The 26,637-nt window shown below is 40.7% G+C and overlaps 1 protein-coding gene across 1 annotated transcript in view; it reads left to right on the top strand.

The window, feature by feature from the left end:
• The window catches only part of cadm1a (cell adhesion molecule 1a), a 727,233-nt gene extending 701,716 nt beyond the window's left edge, over positions 1-25,517 (top strand). Inside the window, exons 11-12 of the mRNA XM_034684397.1 lie at positions 16,758-16,886; positions 20,680-25,517. Of these exons, the coding sequence (XP_034540288.1) occupies positions 16,758-16,886; positions 20,680-20,798 (248 nt within the window). The 3' untranslated portion in view covers positions 20,799-25,517. The remainder of the gene's footprint in view (positions 1-16,757; positions 16,887-20,679) is intronic.
• The last annotated feature ends 1,120 nt before the right edge of the window (positions 25,518-26,637 follow it).

Genomic DNA, 26,637 nt, shown 5'->3' with positions numbered 1-26,637 from the left:
ACAGCGCTTCAGAAACAGATGGGTGACGTGACAGATATTATGTCCATTATTTATAAAGCAGGGGTGTCAAATTCATTTCAGTTCAGGGGCCACACACAGCCCAAATTGATCTGAAGTGGGCCGGACCAGCAAAATCCTAACATAATATGTTTGAATGGTCTTTTTTGCCATGATGAGTCTCACAGTGGGCTTTTGCTCTTTAAGCACTGAGACCTGCTGCGAACACACCAAACACACAAGTTATCCATTCACCTGACACCGAATTTAATGTTTACTGCAAAAGAACAGATAGATTATAATAATGAAGAAGGTAAAGTTGACTATTTTGGACTCCTCAGTTCCAGCATGAACAGTTGTCTTGCTGGACAGTGTTGTAGGCAGCGGTGTAGTGCTAGTGTTAGTAGTTAGTGGATCATCTTATTATCGGATTATGCAAACAGCAAGTCATTTATTTTATCACTTTGAGAAAAAAAGTCCTGAAAAAAAAAAACACTTTTGGGCTTCTGGTTCACTCAGTCAGCACCATAGACTGTATAAAATATGCTGCTCGACTGCTGTCGAGCTATTGTGATGTAAAGAGGCTGGCTGACTAGCCAACAACTACAGTGTTCCCGCCTGTCAGTCAAGTCAGCTGTGCCTCTCATTGGAAGACTCATAATCTCAATATCTTCCAAATTGCTGCATTAGAAAAAAACTCAACCCCTACAGCGTGTGCCGATAGAGAAATGATCTATCCAGACTACACTGGTCTTTTGTACCAGGCTGTAAACATGTTTATTTCTACTGTAAAGATCGTCTTGAGCCAGCCTCAAGCGGATCCTCAATGAACTGCAGTTTTTAGCACTTCCACATTGGACTCATATTTTATAGACCAGAGGTTGCCGCCTGATCTCAACTGAATTTTGCAAATAGCAAGTAATCTACCTTCTCACTTTAAGAAAAAAAGCATTGTTCAGGTTTTGGTTTACTCCTATGATTTTATGTGACCCCCCAGAGGACAAATCTGAAATAGTAGTTACTTTCATTGAAAAATTCCAGTTAATGTGTTCTCTGTAATTTCTTCACTTTGCAAAGTGGTTCCGCGGGCCGGATTTGAACCTTTGGCGGGCCGGTTTTGGCCCGCGGGCCGCGTGTTTGACACCCCTGTTATAAAGTCTATGGTGGTGAAATGTTTCTTAATATAACACAATTGATATTATTTCAGCTGCAATGAGTTCTTTTTTGTAATTTCATTAAAGAGAAAGCATCTGCTATATGCCTCAATTAACACAAACCTGCCTCGAGTTGAAGTGCATAACAGTAAAACATTTCTCAGATGAACAATAATCATTCTCATAATTTCCTAAATCCTCCAATCTCCAACTTGTTGGACTAAACAGGTGGTGAGCTTGAAGCTGGCATCCTTCCTCCCGAGGCGTGCGACCTGCCTCCCTTGTTTCTGAATGCTCTTATTATAATTTGCATTTAGGACCAATGTTGCCATGACAGCAACTCAGTCTTGCAACTTTTGTCTGACACAGTCGTACAGCTTTTGTGAGCTTGGCTTGGTCTGCGTTGGCATGAAGGAGAGAGAATAACAGACGTAGAGTGAAGGGAAACACCTTTTTACAGCACTGGAGAATATCAGGTATGCTGTGAATAAATATGAGCATTAAAAATAAATCAGAACAGAGAGGAAATTGAAATTGATTATTAGTTATTTGTGCAAATGTAGCGCCTTTTTTTTTTTTTTTTTTCCTGTTTCCTCCATCCTGCCGCTCCAGCCCCCTCAGCAAATGGTCCCTCTTGAGTTTGGTCACTCTCTTGTGCCATTTTTTCTCCCTTGGTCTGGGTGTTGGCAAGACAAAGCTGGAGGAAAGTTTTTTCCAAAGCTACAGCTGGGGATTTGTAATTGCATGGTGATTCTCTAAAACTCTATGAATATACAGCACCCCTATCATATAAGAAAAACACAAACCCAGTCCTGGAGATCATCCATTGTCTGCGGTTTCACTCCCTTGTAGCAGCACCGATACATCTTTTGGCTACAATGTGAGCCGGATATAAAATATAGTCGATTTTCTTTCTTTATTTTCTTTTTTCACCGACACCATCCATGCATGTAAGCTGGTCTGAATTTCCTTTGAGGTGAGGCTTGGATTAGAGGCCGACATCATGCACTCAGCCCTGCTAAAGGATTTTATTATCACTACAGGTTTTTGTCAGAGGTGCTACTCTGAAAAGAGATTGTGCCACAACACTGCTCCCCAAAGACGGTCCAAATAGCATGACAAAGCAGGCATACAGGGGCCGTGATAAGAAACTGAATACTCCGCTTGGCCTCCATCTTTACATAATCCACACATCCTATAGTTCCTCTTGATTCTGGGGCATTTATTATGTGTTAACGGCTGCAAATCTGTGCAACAAAGGCCAAACATCGTACAGAAATGTACCACATGATGCGGATGACACAGTTGTATATGCACATGTAAACACAAAGCATGACGCTGCTGCCAAATTATCTGAAGCTATGACACCAGTATCTCACAAAACTCTTGTTTACATCTTAACACAAAGAAATCTGTAGGCATGTTTTTCTCTCGCCAGTCAGCAGAGGGCCAACAACAACTATGTGTTTTGATAAACAGAGACAGACTTGATGTGGTGGAACAGTTCAAGTATCTTGGTGTAGTTTTTGACTCCAATCTCACCTTCAAGGAACGCGTTAAAAACTCTCAAATATCATAAAGTTCAACCTCTCATATTTCCGTCATATAAGACCTTTCCTCACTTCAAGGTCAGCAAAGGTCGATATGCATGCAATGATATTTTCTCACATCACTTATTGTTTTACAACTTGCCCACACACAGCAGCCAGCACGTTAAAACCCATCAAGTCTCTCTTTAAGAAGACCATCAAAACCTTGGACAGGAGACCTCTTTATCTCCATTATTGCAACATAGTCAGGAATAGGGTTGCAAAGGGATGGAAAATTTCCAGTAAATTTCCGAAAAAGTTTCTGGAAAGTTTCAGGGAAATTTCCATGGGAAGTTAAGCTGGTGAATTTTGGAAATATTCCAAATTGGAAACTTTCCATGGGAATTAATGAGAATTTATGGGAATGATCTGGCAATTGAGGGTAATTTAATGGAAAGGTATCATATCCAATCATAAATGTTTGTTTTGTTAGAAGCAGACATCCATCCAAAATAATACAATTAAAACAGATTTATTTGTAAGTAGAACTTTAATAAGTATTCAATATTTTATTGAACAATCAATTATTTTATTGAAGAACAAAAACATGAATGTTGAGTTAAATATTACTCACCCCCCCCAACCAACCCATTCAGAAATTAACAACAATTCAATCCCAACAAAGTCCCATTCAGAATGTGAAAATATAATAATTATTACGATAAAAAAGCATCTTCCCTCAAGCTTCTCAAGCCGAGCCTCTGCAGGATTCTAGAAATCATCTGTGCTTCATGTGATGGGGGAATGCACTGTGCATGTAGGGGGCGTGGTCTCAATAGCCCTGCAGTAAGCAGTGTGCTATGTGCATGTGATTGAGGAATAGCAGAGATATTCAACTGTACTTGCATGAAATCTGGTTGTTTTAGTCAGGATAATGCTAAAATATATTTTCCCCAACTATATTTGAGTTCTCTATCAAGAGCCAACCTTCAATTTAGTAAATTCCTGGTTTATTCATGTTTATTCCCATGGAAATATGCATTGTCCTAATCAAATCAACTCACACTGAACCCATTTAAGCTACATTTTTAAACACACATTGCCTCACAGTAATTTAACAAGCTGTGACCATTATATGGAATTTCAATTACAACAGTCCTTCTGAGACTCTCTGACATTGTTTACATACCTCCTTGTTTTCCCTGCTGGCAGCCAGTCTTTACGTACAGAGCAGTATGCTCAACAGCACAGAGGAGTGTTTACAGTCTAGCACTTACCATAGAAAGTGCACTGCTAAGAAAGCACTGCAGCTGAGTTTGTCTGCGTGCCCTTGCAGAGGTAGGTACTGTCTGTTGATAGCTGTGAATTATTGACAGCGTGCCATCACTTGTAATGGCTTTTTCTGGTGTAATGCTTCCCCCCTGTAGTGGGCTCTATGTTTCCTCAACAGCTCCCCTTGTCAACATCTGCACTTACTCACACAACATGCTGTACATGAGCCAATCAGGAGGTCTAATCTTGAGAGGAGGGGATACAGACTGATACATTATGCCTTGTTGGTGGTCGGGAGCAAACGGCATGTCAAAGACATAAGACTTTACAAAACTCAACACTATCGATCAATCAACCAATCAATCTTTATTTATAAAGCGCCAAATCCCAACAAATGTTCTCCTCAGACTCTTTCCAAACAGAGCAGGTCTAGACCGTACTCTATGTTCTATTACTAACAAAGACCCAACATCAAGACAGGATCAGATCCAGTCCCATCTTACAGACAGGACTCAGTCTGATCTCATCTTAATCCACCATGAGCAGAGCACTTTGCAGCATTTAGCAAGTTACAGTGGCAAGGACAAACTTCCTTTAACAGGCAGAAACCTCCAGCAGGACCAGACTCATGTTAGACACACATTTGACAGAGGGATAGAGGAGAGTAAGAGAGAGAGAGATGATAGTGACTACAACTAAACCAAGTCACCAAGTGTTTTTTACACACCTTGAAACAGATTCTAAAAATGTAGAACCTTTTGTCTCATCATGAGATGCAAAACTGAGTTTAGGTTTTTGAATACCTGCGTGATAATCTGTCAGTGTGGAAATCTGAATGGTATATTTAACTTCAAGTTCCTGTGAAGAGTTTTGAGCTGGAAAAGAAACCGGCTGAAATTAGAGCTGACGCCTGTTTATGAGCTGAAAATAGATATGACACCATTTGGCATAAAGGTTGATTATTTCTATTCAGCTGTTATTAATACGTGAAAACAATGCTTGGGGTAAGAGTCTGATAAAGTGTAGTTTCTTTTTTGATTAGAAGACTCTGTCTCTTTAAGAAAGAATTGTGTGTGGCAGAGACAGTGGGAGGAGTCAGTGGAAGCTAGACTGGTTTGGAGCATGTCTTTGACATGTTGTGTGCAAGGGAGAGGTTCCGGTGAATGGTGGTGAGGCTTTCAGCAGTGTGACTGCCCCCTGGTGGCTGGCTGCAGCATAGGTCAAAAAATCCGTCTCCCCCATTCATTTGAATGGGGGAGCAGTCAAACTTAGCAGTCAAATAAACACACATCGTACGAATGCTTCTCACATCCGTATGCTGTGGTGATATGTAGTTAGTATTTGAGTGTATCGTGTCCGAGGCCTCTTTTTTCCTGAAAAGTTTCTTTTTCGTTAGTTATTAGAGTTTAAAAAACAGGGTTTTACTTCCTGTTTCCTTTGATTCACAGCCACCGTAGAGTGAAACTTCAAAGGACACACAGCGACTTGTGACGTTACGCTGTAGGGCGGAGCTTATTACAGTGGCTTTACAGTCTCTGGCTGTACAATGGCGGCGCCCAGGAGCTGGATTTTTTGGCTTCAGAACCGTTCAACGGGAAGAGGCGGAGCAACGCTGTCCATTTTTATTTACAGTCTATGGTTGTGTGCTGTTTGGGTCAAACTGACCCGTTTTATACTTTGACTAGAAAAAAATTATACAAGAAGAAATGTTTCAAACTGAACCTGTGTGAATGTAGCTTATTAACTCTGAAGAGCTTTTCTAAGAAAAAAAATCATTAAGTATACACACTACAACACCCCACACATTTATGCCCCTCTTACCATGCCCGGGCACCTGCACCCAAACATTCTGGACAACTTAGCCCTGCAACCCCACACCCATGCACCCCTAAACCCCTGCACCTGCAAACTGGGAGAGGGACAAAACTGATAAAAACTCTTGCTTGCAGTGTAGAGGTAATTTCATCTACAGCAGCAATATGAGCAAAAGGTTCACCGCTCAGAGAGCCTTGGAGCTAATTTTAGCTGACAGTGAGACAGGTAGTAAAGGGGAAGGCTGTCTCAGAATATGAGGAGGATTTTGAAACAGTGTGTGGACCCTTAAAGGACTCAAAGACACAGAGCACAGGCGGCAACTGCAAAAGTTCATCCGTGGTGCATAGACTCTGAAATTCTGTGCAGCATGTGTTGTGTAGAAAGGCAGGCCCAGGCCCAGAAACACACACACACACACGCACACGTGCACACACACACACACACACACAATACGATGTTATTTCAGCATTACTTGAGAGATGTATTTTTCAGAGGTACTGTTTGCATTCACAGTGAGTCTAACTTTTTACATTTGTCTCTGTTTTCACGGCGATAACCAGAGGAAAAATATCAAACTATGAAAGAGTTGAAGTCATTGGTTGTTTTAGAAAGAGGCCTGTTTCTTCTAATCACAGTAAAGATGTGGAAAAATAGTCAGAGGTGGTCTTGACCAGTCTTGATTTAAGATCCAGAGTCCGCCCAGTCCAAGAGAAGACCGTGTAAAAAGGCTTTTGAATCTGAGACGAGACCCAGACTTTAAAAAGGTGTCCTTGAGACCAAGACTGTTCTCGCCAATATAAATCGGTTCAGTTGCTGAGGTTAGCTGTAGAGAGTTCATTTGAAAATATCCTGTGTGTGTGTGTGTGTGTGTGTGTGTGTGTGTGTGTGTGTGTGTGTGTGTGTGTGTGTGTGTGTGTGTGTGTGTGTGTGTGTGTGTGTGTGTGTGTGACCACAGACTGCTGCACTCTGTTTACTCCCTGTATGTAAATGTAGTCATTGTCCCGGGCTTCTTTTCCTGGATTAGCCGCTCATTTCCTTGGCACACTTCCTTCACCCAGGGTCGTCTCTGCTGTGTACACAGATCTACACAAAGCCCCTGATGTCATTTCACTGATACTTTTCCATCTCCCAACACACACACACACACACACACACACACACACACACACACACACATACACACGCACACACACAGAGACATAGTCTCCTCTGTTGTTATTAGCAATATAACAAGAGCAGGGGAGAAACAGGACTCGACTTGAGGGAGTCAATTTAATCAAGGTTTTCCATTTCTGTCTCTTTGACCTTGTAGAGATTTCTCTCTTTGGATCACTTAAGCTCACTTTGACATTATTTATGTTCTGCTTTTTGATGATAAGTAGTGCCATGACATTTTCTTTATAATGAACATATCATTAATTATCAGCCTGTCGGTTTGACCTTATCTTTGTTCCAGTCAAGCGATTACATTTCCGAACACAAGGGACTCTTCAGATCTCTGATGTTGGGTTTGAAGGAAATATTTATCACGATGAGCACACACACACACAAAATACAGGCTTCTAGACACCTTTCACATCCATGAGAGTAAATCCCGGGGAGTTTTTGTTGAAGGCTGGAGGCGGCTGGAGGCGGCTCGGTGACAGCGGGCCGGGAGGAAAGTGTTACTGGGGTTTGATAATCACGCATGAGAGAAGAAAAGGGCAATCTGGTGGACAGAGAGAAGCTCCACTGGGTGTGTTTTTTTCTCAAACTGTGTGTCCCCATTAAGAGGACTGATGTGCATCTCTGCAACAAACTCATTTGGCCTTGGGAGCCGTAGAGAGTCCTCAATGTGTTAGGATAAGTCACTCCTGAGACCACTAAAAGCCATTATTAGAAGGTGTTTATGGAGCTATAGCCATGGCCTAGATACAGACTAATATCCGGAGAACCGTTATAGCCCGTAATTATATTAGATTTTGTATGAAGAGCGGTCATGATTAGATAGATGATGAATAGCTCCATAAGTAAGAAAAGGTTCCTCAGACAGTTCTGCAATGTCGGCTTGTTCTTTGGGGGAGTTTGAACTCTTGTTTTTCACCTTCTGATTCTGTTTGGTATCAAAACATTGATCTTAATGATACTCAAAAGTTCTTCCTCATAACATAAAAACTCAGTTTCCTTCGCATGATATCATTCTCCTTCCCTCCTGTGAGCCAGGTGTAAACGAGACGATATTTAATCTAGTTTCCAACATTACCCCCAGTTAATTTCCCCATCGCTGGTGCTCCAGCTAAAATTGAATACCAGCAATGTTTTATTTCCAGCAGACAGTCCCTCAGTTAAATGATAATCACAGCTGTCAAAACTGCAGAGAAAAAAATAAAGTGTGAAAAAAGAAATGGATTTATAATGAAATGACTTTTCTCTGTCCTCTTTGCTTTGTCTAATTGAATTACAGCAAAATGTGGCTCGAGCCTGACTCAAATCACAGCTCCTGATTGAAAGAAAATTAGTGTCTCATTGTTTTTTTCCTCTTCAAGACCATAAATGTGTGTCGGGGGTTGCTCTGCTCCTTTACTCTCATAAATCAAAACTTTGTCTCCTGACGTGATCGGAGTTCGAAAAAGAAAGTTACAATGAATGAATCCAAGCTTCACGCCTCAGAGGGCCAAGAACTCCAATTACAACAAATACTTTACCACGCCTTTTATGAGCGAGCAAAATGCTCGGACTAGTCTATGAATAACGGTTGGTACTCGTAGTTTTCTGGTTACAGCTTTTTAAAATGATCCAAAATGGAAGGATTTGAGTCTAACATCAGACTTCCACCAGAACCGTATCCGGTCCATCTCTGATCCCCTTCTAGGGGGGTAGTACTTTTTTAAAGTACTTTTGCAGGGCCTGCAATGCTGAACGTGTCTGATTGGTAGATTTACTGCAGTGTTGTTATTCCGCCCGTCGTCCACAATAACATCACACACATCTGTGATTCACTTGATTTCTCTTTCTTTCATTAGTTTTTATTTGTTCTATCTTTTTTGTATGTGTGTGTACTTTTCAAAGAAGAAGCTGTGATTCTCTTGATTTAGCAGCTTATAACAGTAGTCTTCTCTCAGCCCACAGTGAATGCGTCTCTCCCGGTGTTACGGTTTTAAAAGTGACCCTGTAAACAGGACTTGTGGAGTTTACACAGCTGTTGAAACACAGAGGGAGTTCCTGGGAATGCAAACTAGTTTAGTTTTATTAAGATTTCAAAATATCCTCATCGGATATTTAATGATCGTCTAAAGACGTTTATGAGGGATGCATCCGGCTGAAAGTCTCCAGTTAACAGGGTTGCTGTTTAAACCAAAACACCAGCCAATCTCTGCCACGGCTTTTTGAGTTCAAAAGGATTTTAAAGCCGTGATGAAACGTCTTTGCTACTCGCGCTTATCTCCTCTCACGTGTTGATTCAGTGAATCCATCTGTGATGAAATATAGCACCATCTAAAACAGACCAGCTGAGTCTCTTCATGCTAACAGGCTATCTGTTGTGTTGCTCATAATGATACCTGCCTGTCCGTCTGCTTCTATGGTGTCATCAGTGATGAATGGCATTCCTCTTTGTTTTACTGCCCTCTACTGGTCTGGTGGTGTAGTGCATTTACTTTTTTTTCTCCATAAGTCACTGGCCTGATTTACACAATCTACCCGGGACTTCAGCCTGCGGTCGAAACGCAGACAACAATGGGGGCACAGGAACCTTTTAGTTTAGGGGAAAGTAGTTCTGGGGGCTAAAAGACCCCGGAACTCTTGGTCGAAATGCACCTTAACAAAGTTTAAAATAGATTCAAAAATCAAGAGGGAGTCCGTGGAGGGAGGCAAGGTAATGTGCTACATTTACCACTTAGAAACCGTACTACAGATGTGCGCCCTGCTATGGTATCAGTGTGTAACAAAATTACCCTGATGAGCACGAAGCATCTTCACTGGGAAGGACTGATGCAGGGATGCTTCTGGTAGCATTATGGGAAATGAAGGTTCAATCATTTAGGAGCGTAATGACACCAGAGACTGTGAGGGAGGAGATGTTAGCCATGGGTTGACCACTTCTTCTTTCCGTCTCTCTCTCTTGAGAGCGATCCAATTTCAGCAAATACAGTTCTGAATCTGTCGTTCTCTTTAAACACCACTTTATATCTGGCTGAGATCTTGAGCAAATTGAGTCTGTATTTTTCTTTCCAGTTACGAGAACAAAAATGAAAAGTAATGAGGCCTTTAAGTCGCACACAACATAACTCAGAATCAAGGATCAGGCTGGAGAAAACAGAAATGTTCTTACATCGCTGCTTATGTCAAAATTTCATGACATTGATTTTAACAATTTAATTTAAACTTTGTTCGACCCCTCAGAAACAGTGTTTTTAATGCTGCTGCTGCTGCCGTCTCCTCAGACTGACACACTCTGACGTTTTAAAAAGACTCAATAGATCTCATACCGAGACTCTTTGTATGTAAGAGGTGTAGTTTTCACCCCGAGAGGCAAAGATTTCACTGACATTTTTAAATAGGTTCAATGAATAGGTTCATTGGGACTTTAATTACGTTCACTCTTTAACCGAGAGTGTTGTGGGCAATGGAAGAGGATCTTGACAAGGCAATGTGCTCTTATGACACCCCACCCACATAGCGCCGCCATGTTCTTGATTGCCCCTCTATCTGCAGGCGGTGCGGGCTCACCACTGAAATCACTAATGCTTAATTAGCAGATTAGAAGATCCAATTAGGAGATCTCCTCTGTCTCAAATCAAGCCTCTGTCAACACGTCCTATGAAAATGAGCTGCTCCACAGTCTCGTTTAAGATGGGTGTTTCCCCCTCCTCGCCCAAATGACCACCTTTGATTGACTGTTGCGTGCTTTGTTTACCCCTGTGGACACCTTGTTTGAAGCTCATTCCTGATTAATCATTTATATTTCAGATGCATTTCAAAGGGAACCCGAGCTGTACATCAGAGTCAAGATAACTGCTGAGAGCATGGAGCTGAGACAAAAACATTCACTCTGCAGGTGTCAAGTTGTCTTTTCAAACCTCTTCAGTTTCTAAAAAGCCTCATAAACAGGCATGAGGTTTCAGAACTCTCTACATCACGTTTAAGCTTTACCCTGCTTTAGTTTATAACTGTGTTGAGTTTTATTTTGGAAGGCTTCTATGTGGTTTCAGACCACAGAGTAGCATGACTCCTGGTGTTGTTGCAAAGTCTGTATGAAGAAGCAGACGTAGGGGACCATAGTTTTGTAACGGCTGTTTTAAAGCCTTGAGATCTTCAGCAGCTTGGTTTCAACCAAGCGGCAACCTCCGGTCTAAAAATATGAGTCCAATGCGGAAGTGTTAAAAGCTGCAGTTCATCAAGGATCCGCTTGAGGCTGGCTCTGGAAGTACAGGAAGTCACACACACGAATGTGAAAAAGCCGATCTTTACAGCAGAAATAAACATGTTTACAGCCTGGTACAAAAGATGAGTGTAGTCTGAATAGCTCATTTCTCGATGTCCTCTCACTGTGAGGGGGGGTGAATTTTTTTCTAACGCTGCAATTTCGAAGCTATTGAGATTACTAGTCTTCCAATGAGAGGCACAGCTGCCTGTGGGAACACTGCAGCTGTTGGCTAGGAGGCTCAAAGCCCGCCTCTTTATGTCACACTGGCTCGACAGAAGCAATATGGCTGCCGCTGCCCATTGGCTTCAAAACAGTTCTTCAGAAACAGATGGGTGACGTCCATATTTTATACAGTCTATGGTTTCAACCTGAAGTGGCCACATTAGAACAACAAGGTTGATGGAGATCATTGTGTCCTCTGCAAGCGGCAACCTCCGGTCTAGACATATGAGGCCAATGGGGAAGTGCTTAAAACTTCAGTTCATCAAGGATCCACTTGAGGCTGGCTCTGGAAGTAACGAAAACCACATACACACATATTCAAAGGAGCAGAAATAAACATGTTTACAACCTGGTACAAAAAACAACGTGGGTCTACATAGCTAATTTCTTTATCAGCAAACACTGTGAGGGGGGTGAATTTTTTCTAATGTAACGGTTCAGATTATGCCCAAAATAAGGACATGACTGACTTGACTGACAGGTGGGACAGGGTTTATCGTACTGAACTGTACCAAACTGCACTGAACCAAACCACGCCTTTATCACTTTTTTTCCTCACTGTAAACATAGTGGCATCAAATGAAACAGATCTCTTTTTGGATTGATAGAATTATAGTTTGGAGTCTGTGATTACAGCCATATCCATAACAGTGGTGTGCTGTCGAGAAATAACAGACCCTTGCTTTGGAGTATTGACTTTTCAGAATCAAGGATTCAACATACACTGTGGTTAAAACATTGGTGTCTTCACAATAAGTAACTCGTCCTTGAGTAAGTATTTCATTACTTCAGTGAAACCTAAACCACAAAGATTCAAAACATGCAGCCAACCTGTTGGTCCATGCACTATGCTGTGGATATTAATGGTCCTTTAAATAAGAGTAGTGTTTTGGTGATGCATGAACTCCCCAGTCAACACAACCTAGAGGTCACATATATCTGGTAGTGGTCAATCCAGTATTTTGAACAGAGGTGAATCCACAAAGGAGAAGAAAGGAGACTGTCCTCTTCTCCCCTCTGTCCTAAATTAATCTAAACCAGGGATGTTTGAAAAAGACAACCAATAATGATCCTCTGCAGCCGCCCCAGCCTCCTCCATCGCCCTGACCACCTTACACACACCGCACACACACACTTCCTCCCTTCCCCCCAAAGTCCACATTAACATCGTAATAGGAAAGTGTGTTAAAGCACAGCTTTAGCCGCCTGACAAGAGCGAATTGGATGTCAGAGGGATTCCTGCTCACTTTAATTGAATCTGCCCAGCACTAAAAAAGAAAATCTGAAGTCAAAATAACCTATTAGATCTATCAGGTAATGTTTTGTTGGGTTTGACAGATGGCACTGCTCTGCCTCACCCTCTCCCCACCCTTCCTCCTCCTCCTCCCTCTCCCACTCCTGCAGGGTGGGGTGATGCAGCGGTGCATGCATGGTGGGCGATCGCTGATGTCCTCCATGATGTTTCTCTCTCTGTTTCTGTTATTTGTTAATAAATTGTGGCCGGCTCCTCCTGTTTACCGAAGCTCACTCAGCAAATCCCCTGAGTTTAGAGCCAGGCTGGAGGAGCATGCTGAGGGGTTTTAGTGAGTTCCTCCACCTAATGGATGATGGGGGGGTGGTCCACGTGACCTGATTGTTAAAAGTACCTCGTTTTCGAGTGTCCAGATTTTATTTCCTTGCTGGCCTTCCCTGTTTTCTGTAAAATAACTCCTTAAAAAAGACATTAGGCAGTAAGTGGAGGTTAAGTGTGCAGCCTGATGTTTTCTTAATAGGTTAAGAGCATAAAACACATTAGTGATGTGTACATTTTATTGCAGGGTTCTTTCCAGGTTGCACCTTAATGCTTCATTTAGTCACATGAATCATCTCCTCTCCACCTCCATCCCTCCCACTCACCATCCCGTAGCATGTACTGTGGGCTATCAGAGAAAGCATCTGCTCCTCCTCTCTGCTGTGACGGACCAAACCCGTCCACAAACGGATATTAACTTACGGCTGTCAGGGATCCCTACACTGGATCAATAGCTTTCACATAGCATTACAGACGAGAGCTTCAGGGGCTTGTTGTCCAGTCCCTGATGTTATTTTTTGCCTTCCTTGGAAGTTAAATCATCCCTCTCCGTCAGTAATTTGGAAATGTTTTTGTTTTGTGCACATTGCATTTCAGGCAAGAAGCATATCAAATATATAGTTAGGGATACACCAAAGCTCCTTTTGACCATATTGAAGAAAGACGCCTTTGAGCCTGATTTACAAGAGCAAATGTTAGAGTTTGTGCCAACAACTCCTGTACTGTGTTTATCCCAAGCAGCAACCTCTTGTCTAAAAATATGAGTCCAATGTGGAAGTGCTGAAAACTGCAGTTCATCGAGGATCCACTTGAGGCTGGCTCCAGAAGTACTAGAAACCACATACACATGAGTGGGAAAAAGCCGATCTTTACAGCAGAAATAAACATGTTTACAGCCTGGTACAAAAGACGAGTGTAGTCTGGGTGGCTCATTTCTCAATCAGCACACACTGTGAGGGGGGTGATTTTTTTTTCTAACACAGCAATTTTGAAGATATTAAGATTACAAGTCTTCCAATGAGATGCACAGCTGCCTGTGGGAACACTGTAGCTGTCGGTTAGGAGGCTCAAACTCCGCCTCTTTACGTCACACTGGCTCCACAGCAGCAAGTTGGCTGCCGCGACGATTGGCCTCAAAGCAGCTCTTCAGAAACAGATGGGTGACGTCACGGATGCTACGTCCATATTTTATACAGTCTATGGTTTACCCCAGCAAAAGCACCAAGTAGGAGTGACAGTATGCACAACATGTCTATGCAGTCTGCACCAATTTATCATCACCTTCCTCCCTATGTCTGGGAGGAAGGTGTAAATACATCAGCAAGATTGGAATTAGAGACATTATGAGCATTGGATTAAATCTTAAGTTTGACTAAGAAACATCACTAAAGCTATAGGTATGAGGCAGTGAGGTTTTCATGATCAATAAAAGCAGGTAGCAGATTTGAATGTAGGGCACTGGATTGTTTGCCTGGGCACTGCTAGGGTGACTTTGAGCAAGACACTGAACCCCGAAATGCTCAGCTGGTGCAGGTTGATGGCAGCCTCCTCACTCTGACATCTCTCCATTAGTGCATGTCCATAACATGTTTGTGCATGAGTGTGTGTAGAAGGATCGAAAACAAAGGAACACCAGAGTGTTTGTTTGGCAGTCTCGTCAACCAGCAGTGGGACGAGGTGCTGCTAGTAGTCTCCATCTTTATGTTGGTGTTTCTGTGCCGCAGTGGGGCATGTATTTTTACATTTTACAGCCATGCTCAGTTTCTGGAAATATGTGTGTAGTAGTGTGAGATTCAGAAACGGAGAAAAACGCTTCTTCTTTTGCTATTAAATACAGTTAGCAGTCTTCTTCTTAATAGCTTTAACATGCTCTGTATACCGTCTGGAGGGAACACTGTATTACAACTAGGCACCGGTAAAAACAATAAAAACTGAACTTTTAAAATGGGAAAATATTCACAGTAACTCTTTGATTTTTACAAAGTGAATGAATATTCGAATGTTCGAAAGTCATTGCCCATCCCTAGTCTTTAGTTCAACGTCATAGAAATATACCTGCAGCTAGCAGTCAGGCTGGATATGTTGTTTGTCCACTTTAACTCCAGTTATGTGTCTCAAACTGCTGGTCAGAATGTAATGATCAAATATGTTTAGAAGAAAAAGAAGAAAACAACATACTTTATCAGACCCAAAGGGGGATCTCAGTGTTTAAACTCTGTTGCTGAAACATGTTAGAAACATACGCACTCACAGAACTTTACAGACAATGTCAAATTTTAGATTTATTATCAGAAGAGTTTCATTATAAACATTTTTACAATTGAAGCACAACTTTACAAAATGTGAAAATGCTTTGAAATGAACAGCAGTGATGAGCTGAAAATATACAATTTATAACATTTCAAAATATACAAATATAGAAAAAGCACTGGATTTTAAAGGAACAGTACGTGAATAGAAAAAATAAACCAGAGATGTATCTGTATCGTGTGTGTGTGTGTGTGTGCTTGTGTTTGTGCTTTGCACCCCCTTTGTCCCCCTGGTGTGTGTTCAGAATACTGATCATGATATTTTTATTCCATAAGAGGTATTAACAGTTTTTCTGAGGCGGAGTTGGCCAAAGTAAATATTTTGTAATCATACCTTATCTGAGCTTAGTGATCTTATAGAAATCCCACCTCTGAACTGCGCTTAAGAGCTCTCCTTCACTCACAGAGCGTCTGCAGTCTCAGCACCGCGAGCTGACTGCGTTATGAGCTGCAGCCTCAGGTGCTGACTGCACACTGAATGAATACAAGGAAAAAACATAAAACACACACACACACACACACACACACACACACACACACACACAAGCAAACAACACTGTTTCCTTGGTAAATGTGTCCCTGAGTGATTCCTCACAGTTCAAGAGGAATATGCTAATTATTTTTCTGCTCAATTTAATCAGGGTTTGATTGCAATCTAAACTGTTTTTGTTGTGGCAGTTTGGTGAGGTGCTTATTAAAATGTCAACCAGATAACAGGAACTAAACTGGTCACAGGAGGATTACTTCTTTTTACCTCACGTTGAGTAAAAAGAAACAAAACCTGACAGAAAAAAACATGATAAGAGCTTTAATCTCAATCTAATGCGGTGATATAAAAAAAAAAATCTGGGGTTGGGATTAGGATGGGATTTTTAATTGTTGTATTTTTAATTTATTCTGTTTTAAGTTGTTTTTATGTACAGCACTTTGTGTTACGATGTCTGTATTGAAAGTGCTTTTTAAATAAAGTCTGATTGATTGATAGTTCAGCACGTTTTTATCCAGTCAGTATTTCAAGAAGATTAAAAAGTCCCTTCGGTCAACTAAGTATGAGAAACACCTGGTGGGAATGTAATATTAGAAATGTTTCACCAACAATTTCTCATTAGCTTTTCACTGAAGTAATCTTGTTGGAACATCAAAATAAATATATCTCAGGTCCAGTAGATGGTTATGATTGTAACCAGTTTAACCACTTAATAATCCGTAATCACAGGGTGCAGGTTTGGTTTAGAGATAAGGAGTTCCCCCCGTGTACAGAGGCTGTAGTCCTCGTCGCAGCAGTCGCTGGTGTGACTGCAGCCTCAACTGCAAGTCATCCTCCCCTCTCTACTCTCAACATAATCTGTCCCTCTTCAGCCGTCCTATCAAATAAAATAATCTTGATAATCTGTTCTGTGTTTTACATGTTCCGCATGTAACACATTGTCTACATTTCAATCACCTGTAACCTTGTGACTGACTCTTCCTATCCTTTGCTTCCAGATTCTCGAGCTGGAGAAGGAACACCCAGAACGGTGGACCATGCAGTCATCGGTGGAGTGGTGGCCGTGGTCGTCTTCGCCATGCTGTGTTTACTCATCGTCTTGGGGCGCTACTTTGCGAGACACAAAGGTAATAGATCGGCATTAAAGCAAGTGTTAATATCTACTTGATAACATCTTTGAAACACAGAGTCAGCATTTTGAAAGTTTTACAGCGTGCGTGATAAGAAGCCATCCATTAGACTCAATATAACTCAAAGGTGAACATAGTTATCAGGGTCAATCTTTCCTTTCAGGCGTAATGCAGAAAGTGAGAAAGCAATAGCACATGCTGGACTCACCATAATGACCCACAGCAGTATGCAATCAGCCCACACACAGCCCTGACTTACCACCATCATACAGCACCTGTGTACGCTCTAAACATACACCTGGGAAAATACAGAGCAAGAAACAGGAAAGTCAGAGGGATACATTTTTACTTTAACAATCTCCATTTTCACTCATTAGGCTAAATTTAAAATTGTACACTGTTTGCAGATTAAATAAACCTCTGAATATTATCGGACAAACTTAAGGTCTTTTTGATTTTTGTATCAAACTATATATTGAGCATCTACAGTTGAGGCCAACATTTTTAGCCCCCCAGGAATTATGCAACATTTTCCTTAAATTCTGAAATTTGTAAACCTTTGAAAAGTAAAGATGAGTTTTGGAAGTCCATCCTTTGATCTGGTGTAACTGTTGGAGCACATGGATGTGCATTATGTTTGGTGAGTCCTTCAACCCTCAGGACACCGTTCTCACAGTTAAACATGGTGGAGGGAGCATCGTAGTGTGGCGCTGTTTTGCAGCCTCAGGCACAGGGAGCCTTGTTTGGCTGCATGGCATCATGAAAAAATAAAGTTATGTTGATATTTTGAGGGATAATATGAAGAACTCTGCTCTTAGTCTAGGCTTCGGTTGGTGCTTTGTCTTCCAACAAGACAAGGACCCAAAGCATATGTCAAAATTGGTCCAACAGTTCTTAAAGGACACCTAAACCAAGGTTCTGGAGTGGCAGTACAGAGCCCAGATCTAAATCCTGTGGAGAATCTGTGGCAGGTGCTCAAATAGAATGTCCATGCTCAGAAACCATGTACTTTGGACCAGCTGGAACAATTTGCATTGGAAGAATAGGACAAAATCCCATGACATGTGCCAACCTTGTAGAGAACTACTTGAAGAGGTTGTTGTCAGGTGAGGCTCAGAAAGGGTGAACTATTGACTACTTAGGGCCAGGGGAGCTAATCATTTTGGACATGTCACTTTTATCTTTTCTTGTTTCAATTAATTGCATCAATATAATATCCTAATCAAACATAGTGAGCATTTTGACTTTGTTATTTTGGAAACAAATAAACTATCAACACTTGTTGTTAATGGTCATTTTCATGGAGAAATCAAGGGTTTTATCTGATTTCACAAGGGGTGGCTATTCATTTTGAACTCAACTCAACTGTATATATGTTCAAATTAAAGCAGCATACTGAAACTAATCCAGAGGATTGTAAAGTTTATCAGGTTCAGCCTCCTCACTTTTAAAAAACCTCGTTTTACGTCCTGCGAATAATAGAAAGATGGCTATTAAGGCCATGGGTTACTGATGGTGAGGAGAATTACATTTATGCAGTCCTGATGAATAGTATAACACACCTCACCTGCTGGCCTCATAACCAGGAAATAATTACAATCTATAACACATTTCACACTTTGATATTTCTTATGCAGAAGGAAATGGAACTGGATCCATTAACCACTTTAAAGAGGAAATACAGTAAATGAGGCAATTTAAAGGTGCAAGGATACTTTTTTTTACGTTTAATGATGATTCTGAACTCATTGCTTCCTCTGCTCAGGTAATATCATTTCTATTAGTGGAATAATTATTGTGGTCAGCTAATGGATCTCAGTGCTTAAATTAAACAGCTTCAGGTAATATCGAGTTAAACTGCTTTGAGTGTGCTCAGGGGGGAGCCGAGGTCTGTGCCGATGTTTGGAATAATATACACTACCTGTCAAAAGTTTGGAAACACCTTCTCATTCAAGGGTTTGTGTTTATTTTAATTATTGTAAACACTGTAGATTAATACTGAAGACATCAAAACTATGATAGAACATATATGGAATTATTGAATGAACCAAAAAGTGTTAAACAAAGCAGAATCTGTTTTATATTTTAGATTCTGTAAAGTAGCCCCCTTTTTCCTTCATGACAGCTTTGCACACTCTTGGTATTCTCTCAGTCTGCTTCATGAAGTGGTCTTCTGGAATGGTTTCTAATGAACATGAGCCTTGTCAAGAGTTCATTTGTAGAATGACTTGCCTTCTTAATGTGTTTGAGAGCATCAGTTGTGTTGTTCAGAGGTAGGGTTAGTACACAATAGATAGCCCTATTTGACTACTGTTGTAATCCAGATTATGGTAAAACCAGATTATTTCATAGTTTTGATGTCTTCAGTATTAATCTACAATGTTAAAATAATTAAAATAAATGAGAATGAGAAGGTGTCCAAACTTTTGATTGGTAGATTAAACTATATTTCATATAAATTGTGTGTATTAACAATCCATGGCTCTGAAAATGTTTCTGTTCCATAATAAATCACCTGACGAACACCTCGTCCCTCTTATACCATGAGTAATGAAGGCTAACTCAGGTCATGGCCTGAGTTTAAATGTGAACATGGCTCATAACAAGCTGAACATTTGAGAAGTGGGCTCGTCTTATGTTTGGGATCTCAACTTGGGGGTCCACTTCACCTCAGTCCACTTTAAAGAGGCTCAGGTCCAGAGAAGTCGCTGGCGTTTGTGGATCATGTTATTGAGTTTCCTCTTTGCACGGCAGAGTTTAAACCTTCATTTGTGGATGCAGTGACAAACTGGGATCACAGATGCTTTTTAAAGTAAAAAGAAAAGAGCACACTTGAACTTAAACAAAGCAGAATCTGTTTTATATTTTAGATTCTGTAAAGTAGCCCCCTTTTTCCTTCATGACACCTTTGCACACTCTTGGTATTCTCTCAGTCTGCTTTATGAAGTGGTCTCCTGGAATGGTTTCTAATTAACATGAGCCTTGTCAAGAGTTCATTTGTAGAATGACTTGCCTTCTTAATGTGTTTGAGAGCATCAGTTGTGTTGTTCAGAGGTAGGGTTAGTACACAATGGATAGCCCTATTTGACTACTGCTGTAATCCAGATTATGGCAAAAGGTTGGATTTCGGCATAATCCACTACAACTGCCCGAACTTGAGTTAAATAATGTAAATACAGGTATAATATTGTATTCCATGTAGGTAAATGTCTGCCAAAATGTGTCCTACCATGAACTGACTGCACAAAGAAATCTGACACAGAACAAGAGAAATGAGAAGAAAACTGTATTTGGCTTTTTCTTACACACAAGCCTGTCAGTCCCATTCATAAACCCTGTTATCTTTTTTTATCTGTGACAGTGCCTTACCTCATCCCATCATGAATACTGCCTTCGTTATCAAGCGTCTACTATGATAGGATGTGAATAAATCTTGTAAATTAAGTTTGAAGTGCTGGCTAGTTCTTTTTCGCTGAACTTGACAAGGTTAATTTGAAGGTGCGAGCCGTGCTCTTCCCCACACTTGAGATCATTTCAAAAACCCTGATTTTCATGTGCCAATCTTGAATGAAGAAGAGGGAAAATGAGGTATAATCTGAATATTACAGCTTCCCGGTGTTCAGGTTGTGTAAATTGCCACATGGAGACGGATTTGCATAATTAGGTACTGTGGGATGTAGAGGCACATTTTAATCTTTTGTACCATCTAAGCAGCAGGCCATTATCAAGTCCCTGACACTGTCCTTCATCCCTCACCTCCTCTCCTTCTTCTCCTCCTCCTCCTCTTCAGGTACCTACTTCACACACGAAGCCAAAGGAGCGGATGACGCCGCAGACGCAGACACAGCCATCATCAACGCAGAGGGAGGCCACACCAACTCGGACGAAAAGAAAGAGTACTACATCTAATCAAACAGGACCCCTCACTACGGTGTCCTCTTTGGGACACTAAGCTGTTTCTGGGGCTTGGGCGTGGGGGGAGGACGGGGAAGGGAGGGAGGGGGGTATGAGTTGGTTCACTTTTAGCGCGAGTAGATGGGTCAAAGAGAGAGACGGGGTTTTAAAGAAAGGCCTGGTTTTAAGCCGTTGTTTAGTCTAGTCTGCAGATGTAGATGGAATGTTTTGTGTGTAAAAATATTAAAAATCAAAAAAGGACAAAAATTTGGGAGGGTCCGGGGGTTTTCGGTAAAATAAGAAGGGGTTTTGGGGGGGGGGGGGGGGGGGGGACTGTGCGCCAGTCGTTGCCAGAAATCACTGTAGAGAGCTTCACCATTCAACACCTCCCTAACTGCTGGTACGAATTTTATTTAGTTCAACCATTTGCAGAAAATTCTGTGCCTTGTTCTATCCATACTTTGGATTTGTGTTGATCCTCATTTGCATAACCTTGTTGCTTCCCCTTTCCCCTGTTTCATCTTTCCCACTCATAATTATCGATGTGCTGTTGGCTTTTGTATGAGGGTAAAAATTACACAGCCACTTTATTCATTTCCCTAAATGTGTCTGCACACACACACACACACACACACACACACACACACACAAACACACACACGTCCTCTCCTGCATAACAAAAACTCTCTTTCCAGTATACTGTGATTTGTCTCAAGCCATTACTTCCCTCTCTCGTTTTTTCCTTGAATATTTTGACAGCTCCAAAAATGCATGGAATGCTTTACATATCATTGTATAAAGGACATAAATGAGAAACAGGTTTGATGTACTGTACACGCCCCACCTGTCCCCTCCTAAAAGAACAACCACATTCAAATCAAAAAGAAGGCAGCAAACAATAACATGACAAGATTTTATCGGGAATATTCATCTAATTCATGTTTTGAAACCTCAATTTGTTTTTCAGAACACATCTCCCACAGCCTCTTTAACAATTACCTGTCTTAGTAAAGCAAAGTAATACATTATTTTTCCTCTCTGTGCTGCCATTTCATTATGATTCCTCAGTTCAGCGCTATTTTCCTTCTATTACGCTGAATGGAAGCTCTGTTTTTCCTCCAGCTTTTATTGAGTTGTAGTGATGAGATTCAAATGATTTCCATCTGCTCTCACTCGAGAATATTTTGTCTTACAAATGGGAGAGTAAGGAAATGTAAATTGTTTTAAAAATGCTTTTTGGCAGACTCTCAGTCAAGATGCCTCAGTAATAAAAGGCTGTTGAAAAAAAAAAACATTGAGGATTTATGTTGGCCACCAGCAGCCAAAAGATGCTGGTTTTACTGTACATAACTTTACAAAAAGAAACAAACCCCGAAATGAGACACAGTCAAATTTATTTTTGGAACACATACGCTGCACAAACAGAAAAAAAGAAAGGTCATGCAGTCCAGGTTTTCCCATCAGAGGGTCATGTTATCTCATGAAAACACAATCCAATGTAAATCAAGCCAACGGAATCACTGCTGTATTGTACACTAATCCTTACTAAGAAATATTTTTTACAACTTACTAGAACTACAATGGAGTACCTTTGTGGATTTTATCGTATCACGCTCATTGTGAGTTTTGTCAATCAAGCAAATGTTTGGGAAACTAAATGTCTTGAACCTGAAATGCTGAGAGACGGGCCAGGCTTTCCACTCCCATCACACCTTCTGAATCTTTATTTTGCTTTAGTGCAGCAGCTTGAGTGCTTAAACGTGATCATTTTTTGCATGTGTGTACGTGCTGAAACTCATTCCCTCTGCTTCTCTGTCTTGCTTTATGTATCACCTGCCAAAACTGAATGAGGATCTGTTTTGCCGTGCCAGCTGGGGAGCACTGAGGAATGCCAAAAGTAATTAATTGTTTGTAACTGAAGTTAATACACATGTTGTGCTCGGTGGTGGGTTGCATTAATGCCCTGGCTTCTTAACATGGCAATGAGGGTTGTATTCATGGCATTGTTTGTCATTGTTATGTGTTCACACAGCAAGCAGCTCGCTAAATGAGCCCGTACTCCGCTCGACAGCTGCGGGTGGATTAGGGTGGAGGTCTGAGTTTCAGTGTTTGTCTTCAAAGTTCAAAAACATTAAAAAGGAAGGATCAGTGAGACGGACATACGTATCTGTGATCCATTTGCACACTGTACGCTTCAACGTCCAGATTAAGAACATTTTGTGCAATTTACAAATCAAATTGCAGCTTAAATTCAAAACTTCATTTGAGAACAATCCATTTTTATTAAGCATTTGGTAAATATAAGTATTCTTATTCATTTATTATATTGTTTATTGGATGCCGTTAAAGGTAAACATACCATGTTTTAGTTTTAGCTCATCTGCTTGAAGAAGTTACTGTAACCTTTTGAAGACTGTTTTGCATGTCTTTAATGTCAAATGATGCGTTCCATAAACTAGAAGACTGTGAAAAGACTTCTAAAGGACTTTGATCTGACACCCCCTCACATCTACAGATGATGTGTCAAGATTTTGCAAAGGCTGGGGATCTAGAAGGGTCATTAACTGCAAGACTACAGCAAGAGTCATAGCGCCTTTTGGGGCAGTGGTTATCTAGTTAGTTAGCTAGCTATAGCATGGGAGATTTCGTGGGCTGCAGTCATTTCTATCTACTCTTTCTCCTTTTCCATGCATGTTAAAGAGGCATTTTAAACTCTCTTAACAACTCCACCAGTTTCCTTTCTTTTTCCAAAGGCCTCCCGCCATGTTTGTTTTGCTAGATTGCTGCTGGCAAGAGTGCCCCTATTGGTTGTTGAAGGTCATGTCATTGAATGTCATTTTTTTGCATGAGAAAAGAATAAACATCTGCAGTGATATTAAACACTAGGACAAGATAAAGACTGCCTTAAAACAGCCCAGATTGAGTTTTCCCACCTTACACCAAACAACCAGGATCATGAGAGCGCACCGAAGCCCAACTAATGATTGTACTCTTGACTCTGTGTTACTGTAGCTTGTAGTCTGCTGAGTTCTCATTATCACTCATTTACTCAGTGTTCTGGTTTTCTATCACACTCCAGTAGTTGGATGAAGTAATTCTTTGGGACGTAGCAGAGTTGCTTGTTGTGTGGACATTCATATCCAAGATTCAAGACTTCATTGCCATGTTTATGCATTTCGCTGTAATTTGTCAATGTGCACCTCAGATTGCAACACATTATCAATACGATAGCTTTAATATATCATAGTCATGCATGAAGACAGCATTCTGTCTGTCCATACTCAAACCTTCTGGAGCATAACACATCTGTTGCTAAGTATTTTTCTGCGATTTTTAAAAACAGCCAGTGGGGTGGGTGGGAGCTGCGGGCATATTTTTAGCTTCTTCATAGGATGTGACAGTCGTAGTTGCGGGCTACAGGAGCGATGTTGCAAACATAGATCCCAGAGGCTGTGTCCAACTCTCTCCAACGTTTTCTTCTTCTGTGAAAAACTTGATTTTGATTTAAAATTCTGTACTCACAAAGGAATTACCACTAAGTTAACACTGTATGCTGATGACACTGTTTTGTCTTTGTTACGTGGACGGGTGAGGGTGGGGGAGGGGTTCAGATTAGGTTAGATGTTTTCAGTCTGGTGTCTGATGAAACTATTAACTGACTTGTTATTGTTGCTTTATGAATCACAGAGCAGATGTCACTTCATCTGTAAGACTGAGATTGTGTGATATGTATTTTACAGTGAGCACTATTTCGCTTCAGTGACGTGGCAGCTTCCATTTAAACCAGACTTCAAAATATGTACTTGCAATAAAGGAACAGAACTGAACATTGTCTTCTCCCTTAAGGCTGACGCATTGATATTTTATTGGTGAATATTAAACTTTTTGGGGGGGGATTGATCCGCAGGGGTGTTTTTCTATTTTTCTTTCGCTTTTCAAAAGTTTGGATATAAAAAGGAACACAAATAAATCATGAACAAACTGAAAGTTTCATTTGAGCATGATTATATATTCAGAAATGTTGAGGGTTCAATTTGAAGTAAACAAAAGTATGATCTTTTAGGTTTTTATAAGCATTATTTATTTTATTTGATGCCCTGTAAAGTAAAAAAAAAAAAGAACGACTTAGATATCCCCACATTGAATTCTTTTGATAACGTCGTGTCTCTGGTTCATGCGTTGCTGACCGATGTGACTGCACCTCAGGTAGAATGCAAAGTTAGGCCCCACCTTTTAATGACATGCTAGCAAGTACAATGTATCTTCATCCAATCAAGTGCAACACATTACTTTAGATCCAAGAGGGAAATTGGTGATATTTTGCATATATGTTGTACATGTTTTCTGTATTTTTCTTAATATTTGGTGCACTGTAAACGATGTGTTGAGTATTGCTTTGTGTTGACATAGGTCATAAAAAGTTCACTGTTTATTGGAATGAAGCCGGATCAGAAACTTGTTGTGGCTGTACTACTGTCACTTTCAACACACCACCGCCTTTTGGAAGCTTGTTTGATTCCCGAAAAAGTTTGATTGTTTCACCAGTCATTGTTTTTAGATTGATTCTTTTTTGTCTCTCTGCTGTTCTTGGGAAATGTTAATGTGTATCAATGGAGAAAAGGAGTTCCACATTCCCATACACATTTTGTATTGGTTCATAAATAGACATTTTTACAAAACAATGAAGAGTTCTTGTCTTAATAAAAAAGAAAAGATATTAATGTCCAAAAATAATCAGTGTTGGTATTATTTTTACTTAATATATGAATTGACTAAGTTGAAAGGACCCACTGCAGTGCATATGTTATTTTTGTTATGCTAAATCTTATACGGCTACTTGCAAATGACACAGCTCAACTATACTGACTTTTTTTTTTTGTCATGGCTATGACCAAATTTGAAAAGTGTGCATTCAGAGAAGCTGCCGGCAACAAAAAATTGGACCATACACTTTATCATACAGATCCAATTTTACGATAACCGTTGCTTTCCTAGATGGTGTTTTGGAAATATTTCACTCCAATTCCATAAGAGTTGGGGTGCTTCGTAAAATGTTGATAGTTTGCAAATCCCTTATTTTATTTTTTTATTTAACCTTTATCTAACTTGGTTGGTCCCATTGAGATTAAATTTTGAGATTAAACTTTGCCAACACAGTCAGCGGCAAAAAATTACAAACTGTCAAATGCAGACACACACAGGGAACCAAAGAAAAATGCACAAGCTCTACAGTTTGCAATAAAAGAGAGACAATCCAGGACCAGGAGTCAGTTATGCGACCAGGTAAGCAAGAAAAACAAAAACCTAAAGAATCTGCTTCAAAATCTTTCATACATGGTTCAAAAAAACATTTAAGTCTGGGGTTGGTAATCAGATTTAGATCCACTTTTTGTTATACTGGTTCAAATGATCTTTATGTCCTGATGGCAATCAATACATAATGTGTTCTTGAAAAAGAGGTAAGAAAAGCTGCTATCTACAGCCAGAGTAAACCTGGGAAAACACCAACCAATCAGCCTTTTTTGGGTGCCAAAATTTTAAACCATTGCCCGCCTCCTGCGCGTACATTTCCCCGGTGTGCACTCCGAGTCCCCGTCTCCTGCCTCTGCTTCCCCTGACTCTACTGACTGCCCCTCTCGCTCGACCTCGGATCTGTCCCCTCTGACCCGATGAGGTGCTTTGCTCAGGACTGTAGTCCGGATCAGAGTCTAAAAAGCTCTCACCACGGGGCTCTAACAAGCAGAAGAATGAATGACATTTAGTAAGTCCTACAGAAATGTAGATGTATTGTAGCGTCCGTCCGGACGCTGTAGGGATGACGAGCCGATTCGTGAACACGTTGAGTTTTAATAAC

The sequence above is a fragment of the Notolabrus celidotus genome, chromosome 5 (assembly GCF_009762535.1).
Source record: "Notolabrus celidotus isolate fNotCel1 chromosome 5, fNotCel1.pri, whole genome shotgun sequence".
NCBI lineage: Eukaryota > Metazoa > Chordata > Actinopteri > Labriformes > Labridae > Notolabrus > Notolabrus celidotus.
This window is presented reverse-complemented; position numbering and strand designations above follow the sequence as displayed.